The sequence below is a fragment of the Coturnix japonica genome, chromosome 5 (genome assembly GCF_054131305.1).
Source record: "Coturnix japonica strain WE chromosome 5, WE-NBRP24, whole genome shotgun sequence".
Taxonomy (NCBI): Eukaryota; Metazoa; Chordata; class Aves; order Galliformes; family Phasianidae; genus Coturnix; species Coturnix japonica.
In genome coordinates, this window is record NC_140667.1 from 43,601,636 (window position 1) to 43,621,700 (window position 20,065).

The 20,065-nt window shown below is 35.8% G+C and overlaps 2 protein-coding genes across 9 annotated transcripts in view; one reads left to right on the plus strand and one right to left on the minus strand.

Annotated features, from left to right (window-relative positions):
* Window positions 1-6,284, plus strand: part of PPP4R4 (protein phosphatase 4 regulatory subunit 4) — a 59,836-nt gene extending 53,552 nt beyond the window's left edge. For 4 of the 6 annotated variants that reach the window (XM_015865362.3, XM_015865363.3, XM_015865364.3 and 1 more), the window contains 3 exons: window positions 96-166; window positions 847-994; window positions 5,179-6,284. In XM_015865362.3, the coding sequence (XP_015720848.2) occupies window positions 96-166; window positions 847-994; window positions 5,179-5,203 (244 nt within the window). In that variant the 3' untranslated portion in view covers window positions 5,204-6,284. Of the gene's footprint in view, window positions 1-95; window positions 167-846; window positions 995-5,178 lie in introns of those variants that run through there. The other 2 variants (XM_015865365.3, XM_015865366.3) reach the window with 1 other exon arrangement.
* SERPINA10 (serpin family A member 10) lies at window positions 5,530-17,772 on the minus strand. Of its 3 annotated transcripts, XM_085550522.1 has the most exons (6): window positions 17,734-17,772; window positions 12,133-12,885; window positions 10,978-11,251; window positions 10,180-10,327; window positions 8,520-8,717; window positions 5,530-6,849 (listed from the first exon to the last, which is right to left on the minus strand). In XM_085550522.1, the coding sequence occupies exons 2-5, from the start codon at window positions 12,836-12,838 to the stop codon at window positions 8,526-8,528; spliced, it is 1,320 nt and encodes a 439-aa protein (XP_085406648.1). In that variant the 5' UTR covers window positions 12,839-12,885; window positions 17,734-17,772; the 3' UTR covers window positions 5,530-6,849; window positions 8,520-8,525. The 3 variants fall into 3 exon arrangements, with proteins under 3 accessions (XP_085406648.1, XP_015720855.2, XP_015720853.2); XM_015865369.3 differs by lacking the exon at window positions 5,530-6,849 and having other exon boundaries at window positions 8,502-8,717; window positions 12,364-12,885; XM_015865367.3 differs by lacking the exon at window positions 5,530-6,849 and having other exon boundaries at window positions 8,502-8,717.
* Between the last annotated feature and the right edge of the window lie 2,293 nt (window positions 17,773-20,065).

Genomic DNA, 20,065 nt, shown 5'->3' on the forward strand with positions numbered 1-20,065 from the left:
CTTAGAAATATTGTCAAATATTATCAAACAGTAGGATGGAAATTTATAATATTGAGAAGAGTAATTATGATTTTTTGTTTTGCTTGTTTTTTAAGTAAAAGCTCTGCTACAGGATATACATCTTCACTATCAGGAATGGGGAAGAGTTGTATGTTATCCTTTAGTGGTAAGTAGGTTATTACATTTTATATATATATCCGTTTTTTGTGAGATTGTTAAGTATGTGGGCACCATCAAACAGGCATACTAACAGGTGTTATATTCCTAAAGAACATAAATCAATAGCTACCGATTTGATTAAGCACTTAAGTTTTAGTTTAGTTGGTCTATTTTTCTGATTTTTAATTTATTTTTCCTTACTTCCTATTCATTTAAAGTTATGGTTACAAAGAGTAAAATTAAACATGAAATTGGCATTTCTTGATTGGCATTTTAGTTAAGTAAGAAAGCAATTGTTTTTGCAATTTGTCTCTGCCTGTCTTATATGAAAAAAGATGTATAGTGTCCAACTTCTAATGAATTAATTGAAAGGCTGCCTTTCTCTTTTTCTGCTTTTGAAGGGTTTGGATGATTAGACTGAGATTAGAATGAGATCAGTTCTCTTTAGGAGGAACCTTTTTCCATTCACTACCAGTAGTTATTAAATAATGAATAGATTTTTAAAAAGTTACTTAAGAAGTGGAAACTATTCACGTACAGCAAGTTAATCTTTTGCATTATCCCTGTAGGAAATATCCAACTCTTGCTATAGTAAAAACAGCTAATTCTGTACATTCTCTGGTTTTGGGGGTTGTTTTTGTTTGTTTTCAGACAAGATTCTTTTTCTAAACTACAGCTCTATTTCAGATGATTCATTTCGGACTCGTTCCACTGGTAATAGTGGGAATGCTACCTTCTCTTCCAGTTCCTCCCTCATAGCTTCTCGCAACTCATTTAACTCAACTGACCAAAAGAACAATGGAAATAAAGAAAGTCAGTCCCGAAAGATGAGCATGTAAGTGGCAGACAAGAGGTCAGATTATACTTATGGGTAACATCTTCAATGGGGACTCTGAAGAGCGCTGTAAAATTAAGCCTGTATTTTTGTGGGGGTTTTTTTTGTTGTTTTTTTTTTTTTGTTTTGTTTTTTTAAATCAAAGTTTTCAAATGCAAAAATAACAGGATAGAAACGTGATATTTGCAATTACAAATACTTTTAAAATTGTTCTGCCTTCCCTTTTTAATTAGTATTTCCTATCATTTGCTTTGCATATGTTCAAATTCAGCTGGTAAAGTGTGGGGTGGGTGGAAAGAGACAATGTGAAGGATAATGCATTTGGTGTATAATAATTACAGTCACTGTGATTTAGCTTGCTGTAGTTGGAGAAACAGAATGCATGTATTTAATTTTTCCTTTTCCTTCTTCTTATGCATTTATATATGTTTATGTATTACTATCTAAGCATTTCATGATGAATTTTTAACAATTACAATGAACTGGTGATGCTAGTTGTTATTAAGATTGCCTTTTTTGCCTTATGTTAACCATTTAGATTAAAAAAAAATAAATAGGCATCTATCCCATGCATCTCTCTCAGAATGCTTTTCTGTAAACATTAGCCTAAACAGTTCAATGTTTTGTAAGACCAAAATGAAAAGTAAATGTGTTTGCTCCTGTAATTGAAATGGAACAATTTTTTTAGAAAATCTCTGGGCACTTACTCAGTCAAACCTCTGTAGACTGTAGTAGCTAGCTTTTTTTTCAGATTCCTTTTGCACAGTAGCTTGTAGTTCTGAATTACTGTCATTAGACTAGCCGTAATTTTGGACTCAAATGGTGATTATTCTTTGCTAAGTGCTTGCTTTGCCAAAGCACAGTGGAGAAGGAAGGTGTAGGAGCCAGATACAGCAAGAAAGAGAGGTTATTTGGGACTAGTAGACTTAAGAATAATAGAAAATACAACTAGTGGAAAAGAAGGACTAAATGGAAGTCTGAAGGAAGGAAGGAAGTCTAAAATGGTAGGAGAGTCTGAGAATGAAAGGAGTGTCCAAAATCTGAGGCTATGACTTGCTTGGCAGATATCATGGAGCTGAGATATGGAGCCTACACTAGACAAGGAAGTGGAAAGACCTGATTTTCCAGGTGTCAGTGGGAAACAATAGTGCTATCACTCTTTCTGGTGACTTAAACTCAGGGAATGTATAGGTATGGTGCTGAAGGACACGATTAGTGGACGTCGTGGTAATGGATTGGCAGTTGGTCTTGATGATGTTAGAGGTCTTTTCTAGCCTCGATTCTGTGATTATAAGAAGTAAACGTGTATGAAATCCTATTTTTTAACTTCAGTGTTTTCCTTAAAAAAAAAAAGGAAAAAAAAAAGATCAAAACAGGACCCCTGACTTTACTCACAGATGTGAACTTAAAAATTGCAAAGTACTAAAATATAACCCTCAAAAGTCTTAAAAAATATCAAAAATGTTCTCTGAACAGTTTATATTCATCTACTTGTATGCATTATATTATGATGCAGTCTCATATTCTTTCTCAACTGAAATTTTATTGCCTTAACTATACAAGAAAGAAATCAAGCTTGCAGTCACCAATTGTTTCTAAAACTGTGCTTTCTTTGTAGAAGTTGGAAAGTGGCTACTGAATAAAACTGAACAGTATATGTTGAGTATATGTTGCTTTCACAGAAAAATTATCTTAAGAAGATGCCAAGTCAAATTGCGGTCTATCCCTGTCCTTGGCAAAGTTTAATGAACTCTCTGAAATACTTCCCACAGTACTTGCTTTTCACAGGTTGTCAGTAGGTGGTCACTTATGTAAAAGGTTTTTTTCCTATCTGTTACTTAACATAAAAACTGACATATTTTGTTTGAATAAAAAGGGAAAGAAAAAAAGACCGATAGAGAGCAGCCAATACCTTTGAATTCAGACAGGAAAATGAAAAATAGGAGACCTGGCTTCCAGTCTCAGTGTGCTATACTGACATGAATACCTTAACAGCCTATTTGAAAGTAGATATCTCATTAAGCACAATGATCTAATGCTTTCTTTGGTTCAGAAAGTCCCAAAAATGCTTAGGGTCAGAAAGCAAGAGGATATACCAGGAGAAGAAAAAGTTTTAGAGAGAGAAGAGAGGACTTAGGATGACCTACATTTAGCTCTGAACACGCATTTTAATGTTATGTGTTCTTATGGGAAAACGCATCTCCCAAGTTCATGTAGTGTCTATTGCACTGTAGAGTCAGTTTCTCCTTTGTGATCTGGACCAGTAGTTAATTGGTTTCATTTAAAAAAATGGAGCAGTTCTACAAGGAAATAGTAGAAGGTACAAATTCAGGAATAGTTGGTGGTAAAGGCATCTTCATGACCTTGATGACCGCAGATATGTTTATGTGTACTTTCTATTTATCAGAAAGTCAATTCTGGTGCTAAGAAACTCTGCTTAGGAAAAGTTTTTCTGAAATATGTGTAATCTCAAGAACAAACAAAATATAACCAAAAGAGTCTGCTTCAATGAAACAATGTTTTATGAGTTAAATGAAGAAATGAATATCAAAATATGTATCCTATTGACAGAAATAACTCTCACTGAGAGTAAAATAGGACAACTGTGTTAGAGTTTCAATTGAATAGATGCTTGTAAATGAGTGTCATCAATACACTCATTAAGGCAGAAAACCTGTGAGAAAATAATTGAGCATATATTTATACTATATCATGATGTAAATTTACATATGTCCTCGATAAATATTGCACTGATCATCTTCATTCTGACACGTCCTGATCTTTTAGTTTATTGACTCTGCTGAATGAATAAGGGAATTTGTAGTCAGTGTGGGTTTTTTTACTTAATGACATATGTCTGTGAATAATGGAAGAAGAGGAAGCAATCTATTGTTTAATAATTAAAGATTAACAAATATAAGTAGTGATTCTTAGTTAAAAGGGATGTATATTGGGGCAAAATATTATTTTTCATTTTTTTCCATTAAACTGTTTTAGTGGATATCTGCAAAGATTCACTTCCAACAGGTGTAGAGTTGAAGAATTTCTCTTTTCCTATACTTCATGTATTCATAATGTTATAGGAACTTTTCAAAGTGCAGAGTTAATTTGGTGCAGAATGGAGGTCTTTACTTTCCATATTACTTCCACTTCAGAGAATTGTACACAGATTAATATATTCCCTCTTCTTGGAAAATAATATAATTGGAAGAAAAAAAAATCTTAATAAAGCCTGCTCTAGTGTTCACAGACAGGTAGTAGGAAAATGACCTATAGATTTGGTGTTGTTTGCCAGACCTTTGGTAATATGCAGGCAACAGAAAATGAAAGAATCATGCTGAGGGTTGTACCTGTAAGCATTAATGGTGAAGCCACAGAAGAGATGAGTGCCTGATTTTAAGAACTTTGCAGAATAGGAAAGAGTCACAAAGAACACTGTTTATTTTATCCCACAAGAGACCTCATGTAAGTCAATTCACAGAGCAAATGTACTGATTTGACTTTCTGAAACAGAGTGTCCAGTCAGAACACAAATTGTTTTGGAGCAGAAATAGAGAAGATTTGCAAGCACCAAGGTCCATAAAGAATTCTAATCTTTTGCTTTGCTTTATTGTTTTCTTTTAAACATTTTCATTAAGAGTGAGAACTGATGTTCTGCTTGAGTTTGTAATGCAGTAGCAGGACTCATTTCAATATACATTTAGCACAAGCTGGTATTTTTCAGTGTTTTATAGATTTACCAATAAAAATAGCCAGCTTTATAGGCATCATTTTGCATCTTGTCTATGGACATGCAATAAGTCTTTAGATTTTATTAATCTTCCAATTAAAACAGTGGAAATTAACTTCAAGAATGAGATGTATCGATTTTCCACCCTTTAAAAGGTGGGAGTCGATTTATTTTTGCATTGAAATAAATTGCTTAATGATAAATTGATATCAATATTTTATTAGATTTCTACAACTGATCTGTAAGATATCCACAGTGGTGCATAACAATTTTAAGCATAAGTGTCTTAAAATGATGTTTTTCACTCAGTCATATAATTGCTTTAGGAAGTTGAGCAGATGATTATATAGTTCTGCCGCTAATTGGTTATAATAAAATGTTGCACACAATAACATTTTATTGCTTTACTTAATAATATAGCAACGACTTATTGTGTTTCTTCTTTTGCATGAAGAAAAAACAGAAAGTCAAACTCCTAGATCTTCTGGAAGGATAAGAAGAGAATGGGTGACTTCTGGAAGCGGCAATCTCATGTAATAGTGCTGGAGCAGCACATGGGACTCTGTTATGCCTGGGGTGATGAAATGCATCTTGCAGTGCTAAAACCTTTTACCTTTTAAACAAAATCCCAAGTTGTAAAATAAGTGATGTAATGGTTGCAGACTTCTAATGTTGTAGTGAAATGTAATGAAATGCAACTTCAGCTATGTGCTTTTCACTGCTGCAGCTAAAGAGAGGATTTTGGTTTCTTCCATTATGCCTTTGTAATTCAAATTCTTGGATTTAGAATGCACATATCCATTACTTAATTGGGTCAACTTACAATTTTATTAATTCTTAACATCCATATTTTATTCAAGAAATAGAAGGAATTGTCATGAACATGAAAAAGTAATCCCTCATTTTAAAGATCTTTCAAACCTAATTTCAGATCAAAATCCAGATCCATTGGTCTGTTTCGTATAGGTAAAACACAAACTTCAGTAGCATTGTACTGTGAATCTGGAGGTAAAGTTTTTTACACGTACAATGTAAAGTTCATAGAAATTCTATATATTTCACAGCAATCTAAAAGGAGATGTCTCCAGATGATATTAAAAAAAGAAAAAGTTTATTTCATAAGTTTTGTTGTATAAATACTTGCTTTAATTTTTAGTATTTCAAATTGTATTTTCACTTGAATAATTTATAATGATGAATCTAGTTTTTAATTAGCTGTTATTGCAAGCGATCATGCTTCAGTGATGTCAGCTGCATTTGTTTGTATTAATGCTGATGTTTCTATCAAAATATGTCTGTGGAAAAACGTTCAATTCTATTTTAAAAAATTCTAATTATGTCAATACTTGAGAGAGAGCATATGAAGCTATTGTCAGCTTCTCTATTTCGATATGGAAGCAACATAAATATATTAATATTAGAAATAACTGCTTTTTTAACTCTGTTGGTGTATGATAAAGATTATCTGATTTGTGAATGCATATGCGTGTGTGGTTACTTTTTATAATGTGACAACATGAATGATGAGTTTACTCAAAATAAAACTAGGACGATGCTGTACATGCATGTTCTTGAAATAAATGTTTTTTCCTCAGGGCATCTTTTATAACTAAAATAAAAGCATTTACCTTTGGAAAATATTTATTTAACATAATAATAATGCTAGATTTATGCTGTCTTGTGTGAAGTGCAAGAAGTTGGATTTAGTAGCGTTTTCTTATCTAAATACTTCAGCCTCTTAAGCCACATTTGGATTTAGGTATTTTCTCTTTTTCTGGTCATAAACATGATTTCGATTCTGTGGAAACACTCAAGTTTCAGTTTGCTCTGCAGCTTGGTGTGGGCTCCTGATAATCAGATTCATTTAAAAGCTGCCTCAAGTACGGTGATGTTTTTGACATTCAGTAATGCAGATGTGCTGGCTCTTCCCAGGTTTTGCTCCTGTTTTCACTGATGCAAACAGGTACTCTCTCTTCCCCATGGCTGGCTGCCTCAACATGCTGGGTACAGCTGTGATCCTTGGGCACCAGAGACTGCTCAGGGTTCTCAGTTTGACTTCTGCCAGCAACCAAATCAAATCAGCAGTACTCAGCTGCAGAACAGGATTTGTTTGTGACTCAGATACCTTTATTAGAACACATCAGAAAAGTTAGTGACTTCCTAGACTTGAACCCAAGCAATTTATTCTCTCTATAAGCATATAATGAGTTCTGCATTGTCTGTCATCTGTTTCTTATTAGCTGTCATTTGTCTGTCACTTTTTAACAACTTTATTTAATTCTCTACTTAATAACCCTACCACATATTAAAATCCTACTGTGTCATTTTTCAATGCTCTTTTTAGACTTCTTTTCATACTGTATGACTTCCTTATGTAGTACTCCTGATGTCCTGTATATCCTTCCATCAGCCCTTTCTGTGTTACTTCTGTTGGATGGCACCAGTACTTCCCAATCTACAGCATTGTTTTACCTGCAGCTCATAACACCAGCACAGATCAGCAATGCAGTGATGGCTATAGTAGCATTCCTTCTGCTAATTGTTCTGAGGCATAAAGCAGTGATTCTGTTTACATTCATCCAGTTAGGTTAGATATGCCTTATTAATGCAATCAGGTACCAGAGTCTCCTCCGTAACTCCTTTTGTGAATGGATTACAGCAATGTCTGAGTTTCTGTAAATGGACAACTAATAGTAACTGTATTTTTATTTCTAGAGCTGTTTGCTAGCCTTACTCTACTTTTACCCTGTCATCAAACTCTTCTTCACTTTTGTGGGAAATATATAAGCTTAGGTCTTTTAGTTACGTAGTTGAGAACAGCTTTTTCATTGTTTTAAAGTTATACATAGGACTCAATTAAAATTTACTACGTATTCATGTTCCAGCTGTTCTTGCCATAAATATTCTGTTGGAGTGACTGCACTATTTGAATATGGTGATTTGTAGTGGTTTTCATAAATATCTGATCCTGAAATCCAAAAGGTGTTTGCAAGCTATGTGAAAAGTTCTATTCCAGTTTTTGTGGATATATGTCTTTATATTCTACTGTCTTCATTTAAGTGTAGAGTTTCATGTTGTCATTTTCTCTTGTATCTAGATGATAATACACACAGAAATTCTGCTTTTAGGAGAGATCCAGGTTGGTGTTATGAAGGAGGATAGATTCTGATTTTTCAGGTGCAGAATGTCTGAATATCTTTCAGAATTATTTTGTCTTTAGGAGAAAATATTTCAAAAGCAGACACATCACAAAGTCATTTGAAATGCTTTGAAAGAAATCACTCTCCTGGGCAGTGCAGACTTCATGATAGACAGTTTCTGTAGAAATAAAAATTTCTGTACAGGGGCTGTAAATTCTTTTTTCAGGCTTGATCCTGCTTCTGTTGTTGTAGGTGGCAAAAGTGGGTGACACCAACGTAAGCCTCTTAAACCTCAGTACAACAGAAGATAGCACTGAGAAATATAAATTGTTTGGGAATGAGCTTTCTCAATACTTTGGCATTTGAATCTTTGATTTTCATTCAGATTTGTCATTAAAGAGTTGATTTTTAGTTCTGTAAGTTTTGTTTGTTTTTAATTTGCCTGATAGATTTTGCAGGAAATATGTTTGTCATTTTACACCCTCATGCATTGATCTTGTCACTTAAACATTAGTGAAGTATTACTAGGGTGACCTATTTCTTGCCGTAGAGACAGAACAGGTTTTCACATTTTTGTAGTTTGCCTTTTATTCTAATGTAAATAGTAGTTTAAAGAAAATAAAAATAAAGCCACTTATCACAATAAAAACTGTACCTTTATTCACAATTCTGTTGGGTCAACCACCCTGCCAATGAAAAGTAAAGTTTTAAAAGTTTCTTCAAAAATCATAAAAAGAAATGGTCGGTCCACTTTAATGACAGGAGGTGCTGAGAATGCAATTATTTCAGACCCGGTAGCTGCTGCAGCCTCAGTCCCTTTTTCATCCACTTCAATGACTGCCTTTTGGACAACCTGAAATACAGTGCAGAGATAAAACAGATAACAGAAATAAATGGAAACATGAAGAATAAATTTAAAAATGCCAGAGATTTAATTGAATTAGGCTTCTCCTGGGGGTTACAAGTAGATCTGTGCAATTTAGCGCTGTATGTTACTGGTACTGCATATTTGGTCTCCTTCAGAAACAGGAGTCAGTGTGGCCATCATGACTGCAATAATTAGGGTTCAGAAGGTAGTATGGATATCTTTGCAGTTCTCCCTGTTCCACTGAGGCTTCACTTCTAGATCTTGAAGCTAGTAGTGTGAAAGAACCGCTGTATTTGTACAGAACTCTTCTCTGACATGCAATTGTACAAGAGAGATTTTCACAAAAGCAGGAGGTGTGATTTCATTTCTCACAAATTCTTAATGGCTGGCTGTGAACTGTCATCTACGGTTGATTTTGTGAGAGCTTTAGGCAAATGCACCAGTCTTGTATTTCTCCCATGTATTTCTAATTCTCACAATTGTTAGCACAGAGTAAATATGGACAGCACTGAACCATAGTCTTGGTTTGGTCTTAGGACTGCAGCCCGAACCCAGCAGGACCTGATTCTTTTACCTTTTCTTTCTTACAGCGTGCGTGCACCTCTGAGTACTTCTGTATTTAGGTCTGTATTGGTGACCTGCCTAGGCAACTTGTGCATTCCTAACACCCAGACTCTTAATTCTGAGAATAATTTATGTCAAGGTAGTTGAAAGGCTTCACTAGTGTCAAGCTCGCTGCTAAATATCCTTAAGTAATGAAGCCAGCTACTGTGACTGGCACTTTGTAGCTGATGAACATATTGCTTCTAATATCAGCAGCTACTCTTCAAGCAAGATCACTTTATGGTAACACAAAGTGAGCTGCTGAAAATCAACAAGGAATAGTTACAGATTAAAGGGAAAGGAGAAAAGTGTTGCAAATTGCCATTGCAATTCACAAAGGTTAAATTGTTTATTCCAAGTGGAACATTACTACGATTTTCTACATTAGATGTTTATTTTGTCTGTGATCGTTTTTCTCAGAAAGGTGGGTCTTTTTTGTTGTTGCCATTTTTGTTTTTTAAGACACAGCCAACACAGTTTTGAAAACCTCTATTTGAGTTTTTGGAACTTAAAGTTACCTGTTTACAGTATTGATCTTTATAATCAATATATACATTTTATATATAATATATATATATAATATATACAATCTTACACTGTATTCAGTGTAAGAAGCAGTCCATTTGTTATGGGTTGTAATACAATTGTGTTGTGATGATGCTTTAAGGTTCTATTTGTCTATGACAAAGTGTATAATTCTTTAGTGGGATGCGTGCTGTTTAGGATGTGCAGATTCAATACACTTGTAAGATGACGTTCTTTCCTAGTGGTGGATCTGTACAACATAGTACATGGACACTCTGTTTAATATAATTCAAATAGCAAATAATTTTAGTAGGCTTACCTGGGAGACTGTTATGTATTTTTGATCTGTGAGATGACTAAGATCTGCTGTACGTGCAAAGAGATTTTTAATTCCAAGAGCATAAAGCAATTTCTTCATTTTGTATTTTTGTTCTAGTTTGAACTTTGGAAATGAAATATCGATATTTCTGTTTAAAAAAGAAAAAAAAAGAAAAAAAGAACTTTGGATATACAGTAAGTTATTGCTGAAAGATGTGGTTCTCAGGAATTAAGCTTCACACAAACAGTAAAAACAAGAGGCAATGGTTAAAGATTCTCAGCTGGAATTTAAGCTGCCAGAATATCATCCCTACTTTATTGAATGTCAAAGATGCTAGAAATAATTTCCTTCTCAGTATAAAGCACTTTCACAATACTTCTAGTGCCCTAATACTGGGATGACATTTTTAGTTATTGACCAGTGGAGAGGCCTTTCACTTCAGGTATTACATTTCATAGGAGTAATTTGTTATTACTTTTTTTTTTTTTTTTTTTTTTTTTTTTTTTTTAAATCAATTTTATCCATTTTTCTGGATTTTTCATTGATAAGTAAAGTCCCATAAATATAAGTATTTATATAATTCATAAATATTAATACAGACATTTGTAATGCACTTTTCTTGGCTGCGCAGAATTTCAAGAGAGAAGGTGTATGGAAAACTTGGCAATGCCCTCAGAGACGTTTCTGACTGAGATGACCAACAGACTTGTCAGGGTTGAAGCTTTCTCCAGAATATATAATCACTGTTCTGCTACAATGGAAATAAAAAGCACAGAGGCTGACAGGTCATAGCAGTACCTGCTCTTCATGTTTGCGAGCCAGGATTCCACAAGCTCCATTGTCAAATGGTCTTCAAGTGAAACATAATCTTCCCCCTTTTCTGGGATAACAATTAGCATGTAGGCTTTGCCTTTGTAGGGTAGTTTTATTACATAGCACCGTAAATTCTCATCATAGGTTGAATTTATTTTATCTGACTTGAACATCATGGGTACTTGCACACTTCTGTACTTGTTTATGTGGAAAGTTTCCATTTCTGTAAATTTTGAATTAAAGGGATAGAGCCACTTTCCTGCAGAAAGAAAAATGAAATAATTATGTGAATTCAGTCTGGTTCAACAAAGTGTTCAGAATCAACAAACAAAATCTAGAATCTGCAGCAAGTTAAAGTGAATGTCAGTTGTGTCTGGGACAACTGGATGACAACTGCAGTATGCTTAGAGCATGTTCTTTAGATTTTTTACAGCAGGAGAGTGCACAAAATAAATTGCTTCAGTTGCAGGGAAAAGGGGGAAATAATTTTCTGTGTCCAATTAGTTGCCAGTTCAGGTTCAGAAACCAAATGTGTTCAGAACCATAGAGTTCAGAATGCCATCTGAGCATGTCTTTTATTAACATGCCATCTTCTCTGAAAATTTCTACCAGCTGCTCAACATCCTGTTATTAAGTAATTATATGGTCTCTTCAGTGGGAATTCAGCAGTGCATTATCTGAGAAGGTGCTTTGGAATGTGACCTCTTTTAGGCAATTGATTCTGATTTCTGCACTATCACTCAAACTTTCCTCTGGTTGTCTGCAAGACAAAGTAAACTTGGTCAGACAATTGCCCAGTACCTTGCGTTTAAAAAACTGTTCTGATTAGGATTTCTTTTCAATGGCTGAGTAAAAACTTAAAAACTTTAGTCACGAAGAAGGATTATTCTGAGAATTGATATAGTGCCTTTTGTTCTTTATGACTCTGTGTTGTGTGGAAGAAAACATAAAAGAATAGTAGTTCCCTATTACAAAAAATAATTTCTTGTTAAATAAACTTATTAGAAGAAAGTAAATCTTTTTAGAGATTCAAGCAGTGCAGGAAATGTTAATTAATTTAAGATTCCCCTGATGTTGGTAAAGTCAGGCTTCTATTTCTTCTAATAAATAGCAATTTTGCAGAATGAAAACAATAGTTACCTTTAAAAAAAATGTAGTCCAAAAGTAGCAGTTTAGAATGTCGGTCAACTTCTTCAAAAAGCTCTGATATTTTTCCCTTGGTCCTTTGTTTAACGTTTTGATTTATAACAAACTTGGCTTGTGTGATGTTTTGGAAGTCTACACACAGGAATTCCATATCAAAGTACTGCTTAGATAAGTTGAGGAAAGCTTCCCTGACTACAAAGTCCTTTTGGATAAAAGAAAGAATACCTTGCACAAAGAGAACTTCTTCATTCGTTGTGATGTTATCTTTCAGTTGTTTAAACAGTGCTGGTAAATAATGGCGATCTCTGTCCTTCAAAGCATGGAGGTTTAGAGCTTTTGCTATTTGTCTCTGTGTTTCCCCTTCAGCTGCCAGCAAATATGTAGCCATAAGGGTTGATACAGAAAAGGGAGAGATAATTATATTGTTATCAGTTTTCATTGCAATTTTTCTGTAGAGATTAAATCCAAAATTTGCTGTCTTTTCAGTGAAATTGTGAAGAGTAAGGTCTTCAAAACTTTGCTCTTCCAAAGGTTTGGAGTCATTTTTATGTTGATGCCATTCTTCAGAAATACTGATGTTTTTATTTTTTCCTAAAAAATACAGCCACTTGTCCTTCTTTGGAGATTTAGGTTTGATGTCAGCCTTGCTGATTTCAAAACATATTTCACATAAAAAAAGTAGATAAATTCCAATTTTCATGTTGGTATCTAATAATGAACTTTTTTTCTTCTTCCTCTTTCTTCGTCCTAGTAAAGAAAATGGGGAAAAAGAGAACTACTTGGTGATTTTTTAATTTATTTCATTCACAACATAAAGGTCATGGATGTAACAAGGCAATATTTCTAAATAGTTAGCGTACATAGTGTAAACCTATGATGATGTTCCTATCTGAAGGATCAAATTTAGACCAGTGGAAGTGAGAAACTTCTAAATTTAGTAAAAGAGTTCAGAAGAAATGCTATCATCTGCTATTGGCAGTTCAATTTGGAAGTATTTCTCTGATTTTTTTCTTGTAATTTCTAATTCCTTTAGAAACTGATGACATCTTTAAGCACCAGCTCTCCAGGCAACAAGTGTCAGAAGTGGCATTTTCCCTGAATGGTTCTGACCAAAGATTAAGGGTGATCTACTGAGGAGATGAGACCTGTAATGTCCTGTTCTTCATTGCCACTGACAGGTGGCTTGTAATCTCCATTTATGGGTCTTAAGCATGGTTGTCACTCTTATGAGATCCATCTATTGGTAGTGGTCTGAGAGTTACCATTCCTTTGCTCATTCATTTGTTATCTCAGGTGTTTTATATCAATAGCATGCTACATCAACAAGATAAAACTTGTTAGGGGAAAAAAACAACACACCAAACACAAAACCAAACCAAAACAAAAAAAAAAACACTTGAGAAACATAAAAACTGTCTGATTTGATGAAAGCCAACCCAGAAAACAACATGTCCCTGAGAGTTAGAGGTTGTTATATTAGAACAGACGCTTAAATCATATTACAGCCACTAGGCTTTGTTCCAGAAGTGGTGAACTCCAAGAACCAATTGGAAAAGTACTTATGTAAATTTTCAAAGTGACTCAGAGCATTCTGGAATTCCACACTGCTCATTACTTTTGCAAACTATGAAAATCAGACTTCTGCCCTTTAACTTATGACTTGTTTTCCCAGGAGAAATTTTAGAAGATGTATTTGTCTAGTTATGTTGAAAACTAAAATCAGACAAAAACAATCTATCTCTAAAACAGACAAGATATTAAGCCAAGCTTATCAGAGTAAGTCAGGATTAATTCCACTGACATATCGATTGCACAAAGCTGATTTAAGGTGAGACAGAATCTGAGCATATGGTATGTCTACTCAGTCATTCATCTAACTGTGTAGAAAAAAGTGGTCTTAAAATAGGTATCCATAGTTTATTAGGGAACCAAACACTTATAACAGTCAAGATGAGCTGTCTTTCACATGTGTGAATTAAAACAAAGACCCTGATGATACTGCGGCACCAGCAGCTCTTTGTCAAATATGTTACTTGAGGGCCACTATTATTGAAAGATTATTATCCTTTAAAAAAAGGTTTGAGTACTTTTTTACTTTCTCATGTTTTCTGGTTCATTTGCAGAAATGTTTGTTTAGGCTAAAAATGAGAGACACTGCAGATTTTACTGGTATCTGTAATCATATCTCTTGCTGGTCAGCTCTTCCCTTGATACATCATGGAGAGCTAGGCTTCGAATACATTCTTGACAAGAATTAAAAAGCTTCTATCTATCTAGTTCCTTTTCAGGATCACTAATCATTTGGAACTTTGTATACAAGCAGTAAGTTAAGTACTTCTGTAAATATGAAGGAGGCCCAAGGTGGCCCTGGGCAAGCAGGAACAAATTATGCAGAAAATTTTTGCCAGTGAATGTGGTTGGCAATCCACTGCCAAAAGCATCAGAAAGAAGGTCAAAATTCAGTGAAAGCCCAGATAGATATTGTTAAGACACTGTAGGCTTTTTATGCAATACACAGGGCAGCTCTCAAGTTAATGTTGTGGCTACAGTGTTCAATTCACTGGTGATAATTTCCCAGTATGTGGCTGTATCAGGGAAGCCAACCTCTGTCTTGCCAAGAGAACCAGGCTGAAGTTTTAACCTCAGTGTCATGTAGAGGACAGTGCTATAGCTGCTAATGTACTGCTGACAGCCTAGTATGTACAGTTATTTCTAGTTGGTCAGCATGAAATTTCATGTTACTGCTTATAGTCACAAAGCCCTGGAAAGCTTATGAAGTTCTGAACTGGAAATACAATGTCATTATGAGTAACAATTGCATTGCATAATTTCAATTCACTTCCTTCTGATACAGGTTGCTTATTACTCCATTCAGATCATTCTTCTGATCACCTGACATGGGATTCCCTGTCATTTTATGCTTCATTGTCCAGCAAATACTGGAGCAGGTTTGTCAGTGCTGTATCCTGCCCGAAAATACTGTGTTTCAGTGACAAGTAGCACGAAGGCAAAACAGTTGTTCAACAATTACAAATTTATACATGTTGTGAATTCTGAGCAAATTTAACAGAGGTTCTCTCATCACCAAACAATATGTTTGGGGAGATCTGGACATGTTTTCCAGAAAAGCCTTAGGTAAACTTTACTATCAAATGTGCAAATATGCTTTTCAAGCATGAAATGCAAGTATGCTCATCATTCATCTTTCCATTAAAGTGATATGTGAATATTACTCCCATAAAGTGGCACTGAATTACTCTTCATGAAAGAAGTCTTGAATACAGGTGAATTTTCCCATTGCAGATTGAGCAGGATGTACAAGACCACTAAGCCGGCACAGAATCCATGTGTGTAGCAGTGGCATGATAATAGGTGAAACAGACAGAAACAGAATTATCAGGGTTGGAAAGATCACTAAGGTCATTTAGTCCAAACACCAACTCATTGCCCCTCAGTGCAACCTTTACCCTTTTCTTGAACATCTCCAGGGACAGTGACTCCACCACCTCACTGAACAGCCTGTACCAATATCTCCACTCTCTTTTTGTGAATAATTTTTTTCTACAGTCCAGCCTGAGAGGAAAATATTGATTGTATGACCCATAATTAAAGCAATTCAACAATCTAGAAAACACATGGCAACTATTAACTATGGCTGTTTAGTTAAGGCTCTATAACAGTCATTGTACAATTTGTGATTTGGCATATGGGAAAGCTGGTTTTATTTGATTGCCATTTATTCAGAGTTCAACTGAATTTCACAGTTGCCTGTTTCAGGCTGTGGGAGTTAGTCTCAGAAAGGTACGTTGATGCGAGTACAGAGACATTTGGGTGCCAAGTCACAGGGTGTTTTTGGCAGCCAGGTGCTGTGCTATTTTTCTTGGAGATAATAGGTCACGTTCTGTACTTGATGTGACACAGATGGGCTGTAATGACTTAATGGGGAGGCAGTGAGATCTCTGAATTTTGTGCCTTCTCTTGAGTGTATGGCAGTCAAGGAACACTAAAATATGCAATTTACTGTGGCTGTGAATATTTTTTCTTTATTTTTCTTTGCCATTAACTCTTGCTTTATCTTCAGTGAGATGCAGATCATGAATGCATTCATGATTGTTTAATCTGTGTTTGAAGTAATCTCCAAAAGTCAAATGAAAACCCAGCTCTCAGCTCTATGTGCTGGCCCTCATCTAAGCTGATATGCTGCACATCATGGCACTTAGGAGGTCTGGATTCAGCAGGAGCAGAGTAGGGAAGGGTTTGCCTTGAATTCATCTCCTGCCTTGGCAAAAGGTGCACTAGCTGCTTCTGCAGATCTGGGACACTTATTCTCCCCAGCCAACCATAACTCAAAGCTGTTAAGAGCTCTTACAATTGCCAAGCACCTCTATTCATTGTGTAGTCTCCTTCTTCTGTGGGAGGTTAGATAGGCACAAGGTACTTCTGCCTCAGTGCTGTGGCAACAAAAAAGACTCTTATGGACCTGAAAGTGTGTGAAGCTTGCCCAGGGAATCATCCCTTCTTCAAAGTGGTAACCCTGAATGCTGCAAGATCAGAGACAGGGACTGGAAAGCATAGCTTCTGGTAGTATTCCATCACAGAGGGAAGTGAGGCACTGGCACAGACTGTCCAGAGAAGCTGTGGATGCTCCCCATCCTTGGAAGCATTCAGAGAGAGACAGGTTGGATGGGTGTCAACCAGCCCATGGCAGGGAGCTGGAAATGGGTAGGCTTTCAGGTCCCTTCCAACCCAAACCATTCTATGAATCTGTGATTTTCTCCATCTTCTCTGTGCACTGCAACACCTGACAGCACTGCCCTTGGCAGATGCCACTGCTGTATCTTGTTCTGAAAGGGCTGCTTGATACTTGGCTCAGAAAGGCCACCAAGTTTTCCCAGGAAGATGGGGAGACCAAATGGGGAATGCCAGGTTGCACTGCCATCCCAGCACAAATTGATTTCAGACTGAGAAGATGGGCAGACCCAGCCCTTGTGTACATACATGTCCCAGACCATTCAGCACTCAGGGATGGAGTTCTGCTTCCACATGCACACACAAATGCCCATTTGTTACACACATCATGGGACTAAGAGCCTCAACATTTCACTATACGGTCATTGCAGGACTGAGATTGCAAAAACGTAACATAAATATTGCATCAGCTTTGTCATTCAGTAACAGTTAGAAATATAGTATGTCCTCTAGGACTAGGATAAAACAGTTTTGGTAACAATAAGGTGATATTTTTGCACATTATAGGATTGCATTTTTACATTGCTAGAGTGAATTAGAGTTATTAGTGATATTAGTGAATTATTACTAGCTTTGAGAGCTTCCTTTACAAAAGGAGTGCCAATTTAGTTAATAAAAACATGATAAAGTTACTTTTTCAGTTTTTTTTTCTTTTGAAGTTACTATAGTAAGAGAAACATTCAATATATTATAACACTGATCAAGATCTACAACCATTTAAATAATCCTAATTAGGGAATATATGAGAAATATTATCTACATATAATATATTTAATAATATTAACATACATAGTAAGACAATCCTCCTCTTTACAATTGAAATGATTCAGATAAATCCCAACTTACCTATTAGGTAGTTTCTCTGTTACTTAATCAACTACGTTCAAAAACGATGTGAATGTGACTGTCCCATATAGAAGATTTTCAACAAATATTTGCTCTTCCAAAGAGTGATCATCTGGCTTTGCCTGTTATAAATTAACTGCTTGATAAACTCTGAGTGACGTGTTTCCCATAAATGGCATAAAGAGGGAGGGTTATATTCCGGTAAATACGTTATTTCTTTCATGGGAAGCAAAAGAACAGTAAACTCTCTGCATCCAGCCCTTCAGCAGCTGAGTGGGATTTGGCCACACATGTCTGATGAACATTGAACTGCCCATGAGAATTATTTTATAGACAGGCCCTAAGCTACTCAGTATCCGAATTCTGTTAAAAATGTTACATTTCATAAAAGGATACATCAGTATTCAATGGGGCTAAGCCAAACTAAAGAAAGGGACGGAGGAGATGCAGAGCATTGCAGGGGTGTTGTGAGCTCCCTATCCTTTCAGTGTGGTCTTTCCTTTTAGAGGAGAGACCGGGGCTTCATTTCCTTTTCCAAGAGCATATTCAGTAAAGTATTTATGAGTATGTGAGAATTAACAAGTGGTAAACACAGAGCAATGTTCTTCCTATAAATGACCAAATGGGGCAATCTGGTATTCATAGAATCATAGGATAGCTTGGGTTGGAAGGAACTCCAGGGATCATCATATTCCAACCCTCCTGCCCTAGTACTAGACCAGGTTGCCCAGGGTCCCATTCAACCCAGCCTTGAACACCTCCAGGGATGAAGCATCCGCATCCCCTCTGGGCAGCCTGTTCCAGCACCTCACCAACCTCTCTGTGAAGAACTTCCCCCTGACATTCAATCTAAACCTTATTACCTTGAGCTTAAAACCACTCCACCTTGTCCTATGATAGTATTCCTGCAGAAGTTCTCCAGAATTTCCAGTTTGATCTTGCCTGAACTGATCTGATAAGTTGTTCTTGGAGCTTGAGCACTGTTAGTTGGGCAAGGCATGACTTTAAGACAGGTAGTCTATTCAGTAATTGCTGTAGTGTGGGCATGATCACTCTTCACCATTTTGTTCATTGTCTTATTTCCCAGTGAACTGTGAACACAGAATTTCTCATGCTCCTAAATTACATCTAAAAAAACAACACTCCTAAATGAAACAGAATGTTTCATTCTGATTTGGATTGCAGAAAATAAATTTAAAAAATAAGGCCTTATAACTTGACATTACAGAATTTGTCTCTAATTGTCAATTGAATTGAAACAAACAAACAAAAACAAACAACAAAAGAACATCCACTGCTTGCAATTTAAGTGGGAGCTTAGCCAGATCCAAGGATGTTATTTTGGAAAGACAATAAAGGAACTGAGCATCCAGGACTTGGTGCAAAAAGGAGTTGTGTGTTGCTGGTAAACATTATTCATTTGATAAAGCTCTTTTAAAATAGCCTTATTTTTAAAAGCAATTCTTTTACTTCTAGGCCTGAAGTATAGACAGTGTTTTAGAGAGCACATGAATATGAGACTGGGCTGAGTTAACATAATTTGGCCTATTGATTAAACATCAACTGTGAATGCCACAGTGGCTTTATTACTTCAGTTCTCTGATGAATTAATGTTTTTTTTCTACTATGTAGTCTATATTTATTTATGGTTAATTCAGTTGTATTTGAGATTCAAATTTCTTCTCACTGCTTGGAAGAAATTTGCATCTGACATGGCTAAACAGCACTGTGTTTCTGCAATGGGGTGATAAGTCTTTGTATGGCTGTGGCCCAAAAAGACAAGACAAGAAAAACTGATGTGCACAAAAACACACCCAGCTTTTATTCCTAGCAAAATTAGCATAGTTATTAGAAATGATAATAGCAACCAAGCCTTCCTAGTTCTTATTCCTGAATCCTCACATTCATAGTCAACGCTGAAAGCCTTGCTTGAGTTAAGACTGAAGAACAGCAATTCTGATATCTGATATTCAAAAGCTGAAGTCTTGTGTATTGATGATATGGTTGTGGTGAAAGGAAGAGATCATAAAGCATTCAAATCTTTCAGTTTCTCCTGATGCACATGAAACACATAAATCTTATTTTAAATGGAAGAAAAAGGAGGTTGCTATGAGAAGTGTTTGCTCTGTACAGAGCTCTGAGAGAGCTGCATTGTTCACTAGTTACTCATGAAGCCATTGCTAGCTTTTCATGCTGGGTAATACCTTGCTGAGAGTATCTTCCACACACAACTGGGAGTAGCATATTACTCCCACAGAGTACTATTTATATTGTCAGTCATCCCTTGGATTCAACAGAGCTTTTTGAGCAGTAAAACAGTACTCGACTTGTG

What these genes read in the sequence shown, in the direction of transcription:
- SERPINA10 (XM_085550522.1), bottom strand. Translation starts at nt 12,838, where the DNA reads ATGAAAATTGGAATTTATCTACTTTTTTTATGTGAAATATGTTTTGAA. An exon ending in GGACTACATTTTTTTTAAAG is followed by an intron (nt 11,252 to 12,132) that starts GTAACTATTGTT and finishes TTCTTTCTGCAG; the next exon opens with GAAAGTGGCTCTATCCCTTT. An exon ending in CTCGCAAACATGAAGAGCAG is followed by an intron (nt 10,328 to 10,977) that starts GTACTGCTATGA and finishes TTTTTTAAACAG; the next exon opens with AAATATCGATATTTCATTTC.